We start from the raw sequence: 14,433 nt of genomic DNA, 5'->3' as shown, positions 1-14,433 counted from the left end.
TAGAAATATCACAATGTGAGTATGCACTTCAACAGATATCTTTCTCCAACATATCACTGAAATCATGTAGGATAAGTATATGGACAAAAAACACGGCCCTAATCTGGAGAGAAATACAGAAAACCTATAGACTACCAAGCTCCATATCCTCTTTATCCACAATAAAATTCACTCCTAATTTTGTGCCACTAAGATTGGATGCAGGCTTCAAACACTGGGCTAGAGATGGACTTATTTATATCCACCAGCTAGTTCAATCAAATAACATAAAGTCTTTTTCCCAGATCGCAGAGGAGTTTGGACTTCCAAACACCGATTTCTTCAGGTTCCTTCAAATCAGACAGTTCCTTAATAAGCAGGAAGAGTTTGCGAAAATTTGCTCACCATCTGCGGTAGAACAGTATCTCATCAGGGTTCAATCAGGTGAAAGTGGGAGGAAAATTATTTCTTGTCTTTATAATTGCCTCCAGAGTATGGAAGCACACAATACTTTGTATATCAAAGCAAAATGGGAGGCAGAGTTTAGGCATGATATTTCCCTAGAATCCTGGGTTAAAATCTGTTCTGAGGCACACAGAGTGATTTCCTCCAATAGCTGGAGAGAATTCAAATGGAAAATGGTAGCAAGATACTTTAGGACGCCGCATATAACCGGAAAGTGTAGTTCCTCAGCAACGAGTTGCTGTTGGAGGAACTGTGGAGAAACCGACTCAAACTTTGTCCACACCTTTTGGTCTTGTGGGAAACTTAAGAAATATTGGGATGATATCTATTCAGCATTGACCAATATTTTTAACATAGAAGTCAGTAGAGATCTGCTGGTTGCTTTGTTGGGAGCCACCCCTTATGGTTTTGATCGAAGGGATGATATATACCTTTTGCAAATCCTTCTTGCTGCAGCCATTAAGGGTATCACTGTAAATTGGCTTAAGCCCACTGTACCAACATTCCAGTGGTGGAACAAGCGGGTGTGGGAGCTTTACAGAATGGAAGAAATAACTCACAACCTGAGGCTCCAGAGGGACAAATTTTTGAAGAGATGGACCCCTGTCGTGCTTAAAATGTTTTGAAGAGGAGAGTGTCCAACCCCCCCCTTCCCTTTAAATACTTAATTTATTTATATATATTTTAATCTTTTTTATTCATTTTTTTTTATGTTTTCACTGTATTTATTCCATTCTATGTATTTACTTATTCATTTCTAAATTGTGGCCTGATCAGATACCTCTTTATTTTACTATGTATGTCTATGCTGACTGTCTACGATAAATAAAAAAAAATAAGTTCTAAAAAAAAAAACATACAAACACATAGGAACATAAGGCCAAGTTTAAAGCTACCCTTTAATCACCTCTTTTTTTTCTGTATGCTTCTATATAAAGCTCACACAGGTTTACAGATGGCACAGTTCAACAGTAAGCTGCCAGTGCAAGAATGAAGATCTCTGTGAGTTTTACGCTGTTGCTGCTGCTCGGCTCCGTCTCCCCAAGTGAAAATGTTGAAAGCCAGCAGCCTTTTCCTCAAGACATCTACGCTGCGCTGAGAAAGATGACCGCTTCGTTGGTTCAACTGAAGGCAGACATGATGCTGTTGCAAAGAGAGATTACAGATATTACATTACATGTGATTAAGCTGACACTTTTATCCAAAGCGACTTACAGTTGCTACATATGTCAGAGGATGCACGCCTCTGGAGTTGGTTAAGTGTCTTGCTCAGGGACACATTGGTAGATGTATCGCAGTGGGAATTGAACCCAGATCTCCCACACCAAAGGCATGGGTTATAGCCACTGCGCCATCACCACCCAGGTACCAGGTACAATAATGAACTGTTTGCATCATCTCATAGCAGTTCAGAAATATCCAAAAGGATAGAAATAAGTATTTTAAGCATGTTAAGTATTCAGCAAAGTAGGGCTGAAACTACCAATTATTTTCATTATGGATTAATGTGTGAAAGAATCTATTATAAGAAAATATTCAAATTTAACAAGCTGACATCACACAAGTCTCAATGTTTTTTCCTAAAAAACGACTCAAACCGATTCATTGATTATCAAAGTAGTTTGAGATTTATTTAATAGTTGACAACTGATTCATGCATCTCTAAAGCAATGTCCAAAGAAACTGAAGGTGCAGTAAAATGAAGCTGACAAAGAAACTGTCTCTGATTTTACAGGTCAAGTAGCACAGCTGAAGGCTGAAGTGAACAAGCAGAAGGCTGAAATCGGCCAGCAGAAGACTGAAGTGGACAAGCAGAAGACTGAAGTGGACAAGCTGAAGCAACAACTGAATGGTATTGTTCTCTCTGTTCAATTTTGTGGCATGAAGTTCAACTTATCATTTATTCTAAATTACTGAAAACTGCAGATGTTGCAATCATAATTCATTTCTGTCTAGTTTTTCTTGCTCCCGGCTGCTTCTAGGAGTTAGAAGATTCTAACTCACACAGTCCATCGCTGTTCCACACTGTTGAGCACCTCATCTCCTATTAAGGCCCCTTGGTAAATTAAGTATCTAACTGGGAAATCTGTTGAGCTCTTTTTCTTTGAGCCATACTCCATCTTAAGTTACTCTCAATGACAGTAGCCTGCACTGAATTCCAACCATGTTCCAGAAAATTCTGAACATTTGGTGTGTACATATTTAAACTAATGGTGTGTACATATTTTTTCTTCTAAGAATATTGTGTCGATGTTGTGTAAACCCTACCAACAACATGGTGTTTTTGGTTTCCCCCACATATTAAAGACCACAGGTTTTACAAATAATAAAATAAACACAATTACTAGAAGATGGACTCCCATGATGTTTTGTTCTGAACACATTTTTGTTGATAGATGGATAGATATATAGATATATATAAACTTTATTGATCCCCAAGGGGAAATTCAAGGTCCCAGTAGCTTAATGACATCACATACAACATACACATACATCATAAACATAATGATAAAATAACAAATAAGTAACAAATAACAAATACACATGAATAATATGGACAAGAAAGGAAAGATACTAAATAAACAAAAAAAATCCACATGAATGTACTAAGGGATGTATAAGCATGAGATGCTTGCAGTGACAGGGCAGGTAAGGTGCTCTATGTTAAGGTGCTCTATGAGAGTGTGTGTCATGGTGGTAGTGCAAATAAGTCCAATAGTGCAAGGATAAAGGATAAAGGGAGGGGTTGTGCATGTGGGCTAATATAGCCAGTGAACAGTGTAAGCAGTAAACAGTGGGCCAGTGGACAGTCAGTATGTAACAGCAGGGAAAGGTTGTTAGACAATAGAATAGCATAGACATCATAATTATCAACAAGTGAATTGAGGGGTTTCTACCTCCTCCCCCGGACCAAGTTAACAAGTGAAAGGGCTGAGGCAAAGAAGGAGGGCTTGTACCTGTTACTGCTAGGGAGTTTTCACACATGAAAGTCCAAGACCAAGGTTCATGTTTTTGTTATATTGTATACATTTGATCTGGTAAGTTTTGGTTTAAGACTGCAGTTATGCAAGCGCACTACAGATCTATACATGACAAACCTACGTCCTGTCGTCATCACATACGTGAGCTGCATCTCCAGATACTTAGAACTGATTGGTTTGTTGATGGGCTTCCCAGTCCTCCAGTATCCTCTCTCTGTGTCAGAGTTTTTCCTACTGACTGCTGCTCCCCCCTACTGACTGCTGCTCCCCCCTACTGACTGCTGCTCTCCCCTACTGACTGCTGCTCCCCCCTACTGACTGCTACTCTCCCTTACTGACTCCTGCTCCCCCCTACTGACTGCTGCTCCCCCCTACTGAGCTACACTCTCCCTACAGATTGCTGCTCTCCTAATGACTGCTACCGCTGCTCTCCCCTACTGCCTGCTGCTCCCCCCTACCAACTGCTGCTCTCCCCTACTGACTGCTGCTCCCCCCTACTGACTGCTACTCTCCCTTACTGACTGCTGCTCCCCCCTACTGCCAATGCTCTTTTAGTTTTGTTGTGATGTTGAGAAGCGAGACACGGGAACTTTCTTTCTGGAGAATTTATTCAGAGACAAACTGAAACCTCCACTGTACATTTACTACTACTTAACAAGTAAACTGCTGATGTATTCTCTGCTCTGATAGCCGACAGCTGTCTGCTCTGAGCGCATTCAGCATCACTCTGTCTCACTCACTAAGCACCAAGCTATTCCTTAAAGGAGCTTCCCGGTCTTGTAACACAAGGGGAGCCTGCCAGAGCTTCTTGTATTTGGTCCGAAAGTCCGAACCATCCAAAAAATGCTTTCACACTATAAACGAACCGGACCATGATGGTCCGGACCGAGACCACCTCTTTTTATCGGACCAAAATTTGGTCTTTTGATCCAGACCGTGGTCCGGGGGAGGTTTCACACCTGTAATTTTGGTTCGGATCAAACTAAAAAGTCAGAAAGTCCGGATCAAAAGAGGTATGTGTGAAAACGCTCTTAATCACAGGGCATCTCAACCTGGAGCCAGAAGGCAAAATCTGAAATCAGAGTAAAGGGGGTGATCTCTGTCAGACAGAATGGCTTCAGCCTTCCTTCCTACTTGTCTGTTGAACAAATCAGTTAGCATAGTCTTTCTCTCTCTGTCTGTCTCTCTCTCTCTCTATCTCTATCTCTTTCTTTCTCTTTCTCTCTCTCTCTCTCTGTCTCTGTCTCTCTCTCTCTCTGTCTCTCTCTCTGACTCTCTCACTCTCTCTCTCTCTCTCTCTCTCACTTCCGGTGTGTCTGGGTGCGAGTTGAAGGAGTGTGAGCGTGACTGGAGAGTTTGTGAGTGAAGCTGATTTTTCTCTTCTCTATCTTTTCCCCTTGTTGGTTTGCTGGTCTTTTCTATATTTTTTGGTTCTTTGTTGGGCCGCGTGCTTTCCACTTTTTCGGGGAAGCATGTCGGTCCCACGCGGGCAGGTTTTGAGTTCACTCACGCGGCGTAATGCGGTTAAAGTAGCCGCCGCGGTGAGCGTGGAGGAATGTTGTCTTGCTATTGGTGAGGTTGTGGGGCATGGGAGCATGTTATCTGCCTCCAGAATGAATGGTGCCGTTGTGGTGTTTCTTAATAGCGTTGATAAAGTCAATGAAGTAGTTGAACACAGAATAGTCATTGGTGGTGATTTAGTCTCTGTTCTTCCTCTTTCATTGCCGCTAAGAGAGTCAATTTATCAAATGTTCCACCGTTCGTAAATGATGAAATTTTGACGCAAGCTTTATCTCGCTATGGAAAATTGGTATCTCCGATCATAAAGATCCCAATCAATTGTGGATCACCGTTGTTGAAACACATTGTTTCGTTCAGGCGATTCGCTTATATGATTATTCAGGATGATGGTGAGCTAGATATGACGCTCAATTTTCGAATTGACAACTTTGAATGTTATTTTTGTCACTACCGCGAAATCAAAGTGTTTTGGTTGCAGTAGAACTGGACATTTAATCTGCAACTGTCCTGACAAAGTTTCAGACAGGGAAGCAAACGCAGTGAATGGGGCCACTAAAGGCGAAGGTGGTGCGGATGGGGGGGCTGACATGGTTGAGGAGGTTTTGCCGGGGCCGAGCTCGGCTGTGGCGGTGATGGCTGCGGGTGTTCCCGGTGAGAGTGTGGTTGCGTTGACTTCGCTGCACTGTGAGCACTCGGAGACGATACACACCGCTACACTTTCAGAGGCTAGTGTGGAGGATTTACCGAGTGTGGCGCCGATTTCTGAAGATAAACGTGATGAACAAATAGAAAGTGAGAATAGTCCCGTGACTCTGACGGAGGCAGGTGGAATGGATGGTGTGGGGAAAGAACATTTTTTTAAAGTACCTTCTAATAAAAGGAAGATAATTGATAAAATGTTTGATGCCAAAATAAGTAAAAGGAGTGTAGTGCAAGAAGATGTGGATCAGGAAACGGAAAGTGATGGTGGGTCTTCTGACTCCAGTATGACACTTTCTCAGGGGGATCTTAGTGGTCGGGAGTATGAACTTCATGATATTAAGTTATTCCTTAGATCAACAAAAAATAAAAGAGGTGTGCGTGTGCAGGAATATTTCCCTGATGTCAAGTAGTTCGCTGAAAAGGCAAGAAGCCTAATGGCAGAGAGTTGCTTTACTAATAAAGAAGTCTATCGCCTTAAGAACATTGTGAGGAGTCTCAGTACTGATGTCGGTTAAATTTGAAAGTAGAATGGCTGATGTTTTTTTTACCTATTTGGGTGGCTTTTCTTTTCCTTTTTCTTATGAGTGAAGTTCATGTAGCTACTTTGAATGTTAATGGGGCAAGGGATTCTAGAAAAAGAGCTACTATATATGAAGTAATTAAGCAAAAGAAAATCAATGTTGTTTTATTACAAGAAACTCATAGTAACTTGAGAAATGCTGCCGACTGGGCGAGGGAGTTTGATGGCATCCCTGTGTTAAGCCATAACACTTCAATAAGTGGGGGAGTTGCCATTTTATTCACAAAGAATTTTAGTCCTATCTCTTATGATGTTGATGAAATAGTAAAAGTTAGGCTTCTAAAAGTAAGAACTGTTGTTGAAAGTTATGTTTATTTTTATTTGTGTATATGTTCCAACTGCACCAGTTGAAAGAATGTTTTTTTTGGACATACTATGTTCAACTCTACAAAACTGTTGCTCTGAAGACTTCTTGTTCCTGGGTGGTGATTTCAATTGTACTGAGCATAATCTAGATTGGAATCACATGGAGCCTCATCTGGCTTCGCGTAAACGCTTAATTCATATTAGTAAAAAGTATGATTTATGTGATATTTGGAGATCTTTAAATGGTAACGATAGACAGTACACTTGGCTTCACACACGTGATAATGTTATGTCATTAGCTAGGCTGGACAGACTTTATAGTTTTAATCACCATCTTAGTATTTTCAATAAATGTCAGATCACACTATGGTGCACTGTAAGCTTATTTTAAGCTCAATAAAACAAAAAAGCGCATACTGGCATTTTAAGACTAATTTGTTGAGTGATAATTTTTTTAAGGAATCATTTAAGTACTTCTGGGAAGTTCACAGAGCAAAGAAGTCTTCTTTTTATTCATTGCAACAGTGGTGGGATGTTGGTAAGATACAAATCAGACAGTTTACTCAACAGTATACTCATAACGTTACTAAGGAGTTGACTCGTTCTTTAGAGCTTTTGGAGGGAGAGATAATTGAATTTCAAAATCTGGCACAATCTACCGGCAAGACTCATTATTTAGAAGCCTGTTCAAAGAAGAAAGCTCAGTTAGCTGATCTACTGGGGCATAAAATACAGGGGGCTCTGGTTCGTTCACGCTTTCAAAGCATTGATCAGATGGATGCACCGTCCCAATACTTTTTCAATTTGGAAAAAAAGAATGGTCAGAAACGGCTTATTCATGGATTGTGCTCCGAAGATGGAGTATTAGTATCAGATCCTGCTGGTATTCGGGGAAGAGCAGTTCATTTTTATCAAAATCTGTATAGGAGCGAGCTCAAGTCAGAGTGTTGTGTGGACAACGTTTTCCTTGACAGCCTACCAAAGGTGTCAGAGGAGGCCAATAAGGGTCTTGAAGGGGTGTTGACCCTGGAAGAGCTTTCTAAGGCTCCGGGAGGGCCCCAGGAATGGATGGCCGCCCGATTGACTTCTATAAGGCTTTTTGGTTGGAAATGAGTGTAGATCTGCTGGAGGTACTGAAGGACAGCTTGTCGGAGGGCGGGTTGCCGTTGAGTCGCCGAAGAGCGGTGATCACTCTTATTCCAAAAAAAGGGGACCTCACAGATATAAAGAACTGGCGCCCTGTCTCGCTTCTCTGCAGTGATTATAAAATACTTTCTAAGGCATTGGGTAGCAGATTTGCTGGAGTGTTGGATCAGGTGATCCATCCGGATCAGACGTACTGCGTCCCTGGTAGATCTATATTTGAGGATCCCACAGAGTGTTTTATACCTCCCCAAAGATGAGGGTGGGCAAGGTTTTATTAATTTACAAAGTAGAATGGTTGCCTTTCGGTTACAGTTTGTAAAAAGATTACTTGATGGTTCTCCAGATTTCAGCTGGCGTGCTGTGAGTTGCACTATTTTGCACACTATTGGGGGTTTCGGACTGGATAAATCCCTCTTTTTAATGGATCCAACTAAATTGGATTTATCGGAGCTGCCTGCTTTCTATCAAAATCTTTTCAAGGTGTGGAGTTTTTTTCGTGTGCACAAGACTGGGAACTCATATTCTCTCCACTGGCTCTTGCAGGAACCATTGATATTTGGGGCCCGTTTGGACATTGCTACTTCGTGTTATCTGCCGGGGTTTAGCACCATTTTTCTGCAATCCAAGGTCTTTACTTTGGGACATTTGTTGACATTAACTGGGCCTCAATTTGAGAATGTGGATGTCGTATCCAAACATTTACGAATCAGATCTGTTCGTGTATTAACGCGTTTTCTGGTCAAACTTAAAGCATGTTTTACAGTTAGAGAAGAACATTTGTTAAGAGACTTTTCTACAGGGGTTTGTTCTCCTGATGTTGAGGACCCTTTTCCGTGTTTGATTATTAAACCCAATCTTGAAGATGGTACAGGTTTTTTGCTGAAATCAGGTGAATCTTTGTTTTTGGATTTCTTGTCAAGTGATGGAAAAAAACTGTATAGAGCCTGTGTTTTGGTTTTTAATAAGAAAGTGTTAGAAAAGAGAATAGATACACCATGGCGTTCTGTTTTTAAACTGAGAAATGATTTAAAACCTGAATGGAGATCATTATATAAGCCACCATTGTCTAAAAGGTTTGGTGATGTACAATGGAGAATTCTCCATGGTGCCATAGCTGTCAATTCTTTTATTTCAGTGTTGAATCCAGAAGTTGATTCAGCTTGTCCTTTCTGTCCTCAAAGGTAGACTGTTTTTCATGCTTTCATGCATTGTGTTAGATTAGAACCTTTGTTTATGAGATTAGAAGAATTGTTTTTGAGGTTTGATGAAATGCTTTGTATTGAGACTTTCATTTTGGGTTTTAAGTACTTTCGGAAAAAATGTTTCATCTGTCAATTGTTGAAATTCATTCTAGGGCAAGAAAAAATGGCTATTTACATCAGCAGGAAAAACAGAGTGGAACAAAAGTGTAGCGATGCTGTGAACGTATGTTTTTTAACTTTGATCAAATCTAGAGTCTTGATTGATTTTCGGTTTTATAAAACTATGAGTGATCTTTCAACTTTTAAATTGATATGGTGCAGTCATGGTGCGTTGTGTGCAGTTTGTGAAGGTGATTTTTTTTTTTATATATATGTCAGATATAAGAAAGAAAACAAAGACAAAAGAAACAGTCTCTCTCTCTCTCTCTCTCTCTCTCTCTCTCTCTCTGTCTCTTTCAGTCCGACAGGTTGCATTCTCAGCCTCTCTGCTGGCTGGAGGTAAAGGTAACAAATATATTGGACCCTTTCGGACGGACACTACCCTGATCTACAAACACGTCCAGACCAACATCGGAAATGCCTACAACTCAAACACACGTAGTTCTGATATTCTAACAATACATGTTAGGGATGCACCGATATGGACATTTTGGCAGAAAACCAATATTTAGCGATATTATATTTAGTCAATATGATCTTTATAAAACAAGTTTCTATGATAACTATATTTTGTGAGCACTGAAAAACAAGTGTAAACACTGTGGACTTTGTAAGAGTAATGTCTTTCGTTTTTGCAAAACATTTGGAAAAGCCCATAAATCATAGATTATTATTATTAAGTGTGTGACAACATTATGGGATGATCCCTACAGAGATAGACCTTTTAGTTAAAGAGTAAGATCCTTTTAGTTTAACATGAAACAGCCCCGAAATCACCATCACCAAACTCACCAGACTCATCATAGTAAAACACACTTCATTCAAAGTGGAGAGAAAAAAATATAAAACTATCAAAAGCCGTCTTGGTTCATCTTTCCACTGTTCCAACAATCTGGTTTGGTTGAAATAAATCCTTAATTCACCCATTTACATGTGGAAATATGCTGGCTCTATACACGCTAAAAGTCCTGATTATTTACATGGAGTCTGGTGGAGATATGCTGTCTCTATACATGCTAAAAGTTCTGATTATTTACATGGAGTCTGGTGGAGATATGCTGGCTCTATACACGCTAAAAGTCCTGATTATTTACATGGAGTCTGGTGGAGATATGCTGGCTCTATACACGCTAAAAGTCCCGATTATTTACATGGAGTCTGGTGGAGATATGCTGGAACTATACACGCTAAAAGTCCTGATTATTTACATGGAGTCTGGTGGAGTTTGGTGATGGTGATTTCGGGGCTGTTTCATGTTAAACTAAAAGGATCCTACTCTTTAACTAAAAGGTCTATCTCTGTAGGGATCCATCCCATAATGTTGTGAGACACTTAGAATAATAATCTGAGTCTGTCAGCGGCAGAAACAGAACTTTTAGTTGATAGTTTGATGATGTATTGTGCATCCCTTATACCTTTCACTGATATGATGCTGTTCAAACTGTTATTTAAATTTCTATTTGTAAAATGACAAAAATAAACATCCAACAGGTGTGTTCACTGCCCCGGTGAGAGGAGTGTACCACTTTGAGTGGTTTATCACTGGTAACAACGGCGCCCACGCTGCAGGTGCTATGTTGGTCAAGAACTCAGAGAATGTTTTCATGGCATGGGAGAAACTGAACTATGGGAATGCTTCTAATGGTGTCACGCTGTTACTGGAGGTGGGAGACATTGTGTTTGTGCGTCTGAGCGCTGACAATGTGGTGCGTGACAAAGAGAGTAAGCACACCACCTTCAGTGGACATCTGCTGTTCCCCATGTAAGACAGAAACAGCAGCTCTGTGATAGTCACACAGGTTTTTGTTGTCTTAAACAACTCTTCATAGCACTTCATATATTCAAACTGATTTCATCTGCATCCAAATAATGATAAGTAATAATTGTAGACAGGAATCTTTTTTCCTTCAAATATAAACTGATTAATGTTTCTGATTCTCTCTTGTTTCTGTCATTTTAATCAAATAAACATATATCATTGCAATTACATCTGTGAGCGTTTCTTTAATCTGTTTGTTTCAACTTTAACTTATTGAAAGTAGATAATCAAATTCACCATCCTAGCAGTATAAAGAAACAGAGAATGTTAAGCTGTTGTAACATATCAACTCTGTACCATGTCCACATGAGATTCTCTGGACATTGGACGGTTCAGTCTCGCTTTCTAACATGAAGACACAACAGGAGATTTATAAACTTAAATAAGTAGTTTTGATGGCTAAATCTAACCAAACTGTGACTGTTTCACAGGGTTAATGATGTAATTTTAGGAGTTAAAATCATGTCTCTAGATCAGCTGGCCCACTTAGTTCGAACCGCAAATCAATTTCCAAATATTAAATTGTTGGTTTCACAGGTATTGGGAGCAAGTGGCCTATATTATTTACATTGTTGTTATACTGGCCAACCAGTAGTGGGTTAAACATTATCTTTTTCAAACAAAGGATTTTCGGCAAACATATGCTCAGAGACAAAGGACCTGAAACAAAGAAAGGGCCTGCAAGTAAACTTTGCAGCCTAAAAGTTCACACCTAGGTGTTACCTCTACTTGGGGAGGGTTCAACTGGCCGGAAGTCTAAGAACTACAGGCCTGTAGCTTCTTACACTTTCAAGAACGCTCTAAAATCCCATTGGTCACCAGACTTTGAACACCACATCTGGTGCACGAACCTTTAAAAACTTTCTGTCCCCACTGAATCATTGTCTTACCCCGGTGTCTTCTGCTGCTGAAATGTTTGCTTTGAAATAAATCCATTTCCCAAGAATAGTGGATTTATTTCGGTGTTCTGGTGAACATCTTGGACCATGTAAAACGTGCACCTTGTGTTTTTCAAATCTGCAGAGAGAGAACCACGCTTTTCGGAAATCGGACAACACGGACCGTTTTTCCCTTCCGAGTCGACTCTGAACTGCTCCAGACACCTGTTGTGTTTGCAGACACTGGCATTTATGTATATGCTTCACCACCAGTAGGTGGCACTATGAGTGGTGTAATGAAGGGAAGATACCGAGTGGTAAGGGTAGAAGAAGAGAAGGTTTGTAGAAGAAGAGTGGACACGGGAGTGAAGATAAGTGCTACAAGTGTAAAAGTAATGCTGAAATGAAGTAAAGTCTGAAAAGAATTACCCGTCTCCGTTTTGTCCAAGAACACAACAAATTGGCAATGAGGATGAGTATTTCAATGCCAGGTCCACCTCCGTTTCTTCCTCAAGTGGGTGAGCCGCCAATACCGTTTAATACGTGGAGAAAGATTTTCGACAACTACATGTTAGCCAAACATGCTACTGGAAACACGTGGCCAGATGCTAGGAAACGTTCATTTCTACTTCATAGCCTGGGTCCGGAGAGACAACGTGTTTTCTACAGTCTGCTGGAGCAAGGTACGACATTTGACAAGGCTATGGCCGCTCTCGAAAAGAACTTTGTACCAAAAGTCAATGTGGTGGCTTGCAGACACACATTCAGACGTGTTCAAGGAGCTGATGAAACCGCTTCCCAGTACGTAACCGCTTTGAGAGCTTTAGCCACGCATTGTGATTTTGGACAGATGGAGAGTGAAATGATACGGGATCAACTCATCTCGAATGCGTCTCTCAGTGCTGTAAGAGACAAATTACTGCTTGAGGATAATATCACATTGGAGGAGGCTCAGACGATTGCATGCCAGGTGGAGGAGGCAGTTAAAAACGCTACACTGCTGTCTTCAGCCAAGACGGTTCCAACTGCTTCAGTGCAAGCGGTCAGAGCCACGAATGCTCATTTTCGAGGGAAAAGAGGAGCGCGCCCAGCTAAGCCTACAGCTGCATCAGACCGTCGTGCATATACAAATTCCAACCAGCAGCAACGCAAATGCTTCAGATGCGGATCCAATAAGCACTTGGCTAATGAGAAAAGCTGTCCAGCTGTTTCAGTTACATGCAATAATTGTGGGAAAAAGGGACACTTTGCCAAGGTATGCAAATCAACTGTTAGTGAAGTGCGTGAAGTTGTTGTTCCAGAACTAGCCATGCTCTGTGTAGAGGATGCTAAATATGTGGCAGCAGCTTACAAGAAAATTACATGTACTGTGAACATTGAACACCAGAGGGAAATTCTCATGCTGTGGAGCTCATTGTAGATATGGGAGCTGCTGTTTCGATTCTGCCAGAGTCAATGTACAAACAATACTTTGGAGCTTGCCCACTCAGTGAACCTAGAGTTAGACTTGTCACTTATGCTAAAGGAGAGTTGCCTGTGCTCGGATGTCTGTCAGCAACTGCTGCAATAGCAGATACACGCAACAAAGCCCGTTCAGACTTTTACAATGTTAAAACTGGATCGCCTTTGTTGGGCCTGGACTTGATTAATGCGCTCAACGTCAACATCATTGGAGGCAAAGTCGTTGATGAAAATGAAAACGCCAAACCAAACTCCACAGTGTACAATTTTGATTCTGCCTCACCCCATCAACTTGGATGTGTGAAAGGTTTTATTCACAAAGTTCAGACAAACAGTGCTGTGCAGCCAGTACGTCAAAAGTTGAGACGTCTACCACTGAGCATCCGTGAGGAGGTGTCAGCGGAGCTCAACCGCTTACTCCAAGCAGGCATTGTGGAACAAGTGGATGCATCTGAATGGGTGAGTCCCCTTGTAGTAGCACAGAAGCGTTCAGGAGGGATACGATTGTGTGTTGACCTCCGTGAACCAAATAAGAGTGTGATCATGGACTGCTACCCTCTTACTCATATGGAGGACTTGTTCTCAGCACTAGCAGGTGCCACACACTACAGCCAGATTGACTTGAGTTCCGATTACCATCAACTACCACTGCACACTGAGAGCCGCAACTTGACCGCTTTCATAACGCATGAGGGCGTCTTCAGGTTCACACGAGTCCCATTTGGCCTTGCCGCCGCTCCCTCTGCATTTCAGAAAATGATGCAGACAGTCCTGAAAGACCTGGCAGGAGTGCAGAACTATTTGGATGATATCATTGTGTACGGAGACTCAAAAGAAAAGCATGATGTGAACCTGCAAGCAGTTCTTCAGCGTCTTACAGATGCAAACCTTCAGATCAACTTTGACAAAAGCTTGTTTGGTCAAACCAGCATTCGCTTTTTGGGGCATGCGATTTCCAAAGAAGGGCTACGCCCAAGCCCAGATCATCTGACTGCCATTGCTGAAGCCCCCGCACCGAAAGACATGGCAGCACTACGCTCCTTCCTAGGACTGACTTCCTGGTTCAGCAAATTCTTGCCAAACTATGCTACACTGGTGGAGCCACTGCGATAACTGCTCAGAACTAACACACAGGCCGAGCTACAGTGGAATAACGCAGCAGACCAGAGCTTCACGGAACTGAAAAGGATGCTTCTGAAAAGCCCTGCTCTGGCTGTCTATGACTCCAAGCTTC

General features: G+C 41.4%; 1 protein-coding gene across 1 annotated transcript; it reads left to right on the top strand.

Annotated features, from left to right (window-relative positions):
* The first annotated feature begins 1,419 nt into the window (after positions 1-1,419).
* On the top strand, positions 1,420-11,028 carry LOC120544161 (complement C1q-like protein 4). Its single transcript, XM_039777761.1, has 4 exons — positions 1,420-1,623; positions 2,194-2,296; positions 9,342-9,479; positions 10,533-11,028. The coding sequence occupies exons 1-4, from the start codon at positions 1,435-1,437 to the stop codon at positions 10,805-10,807; spliced, it is 705 nt and encodes a 234-aa protein (XP_039633695.1). The 5' UTR covers positions 1,420-1,434; the 3' UTR covers positions 10,808-11,028.
* The last annotated feature ends 3,405 nt before the right edge of the window (positions 11,029-14,433 follow it).

Source organism: Perca fluviatilis, chromosome 16 (genome assembly GCF_010015445.1).
Source record: "Perca fluviatilis chromosome 16, GENO_Pfluv_1.0, whole genome shotgun sequence".
Classification (NCBI taxonomy): domain Eukaryota; kingdom Metazoa; phylum Chordata; class Actinopteri; order Perciformes; family Percidae; genus Perca; species Perca fluviatilis.
The sequence above is the reverse complement of the archived record's forward strand: the minus strand, read 5'-3'. Positions and strand labels throughout refer to the sequence as shown.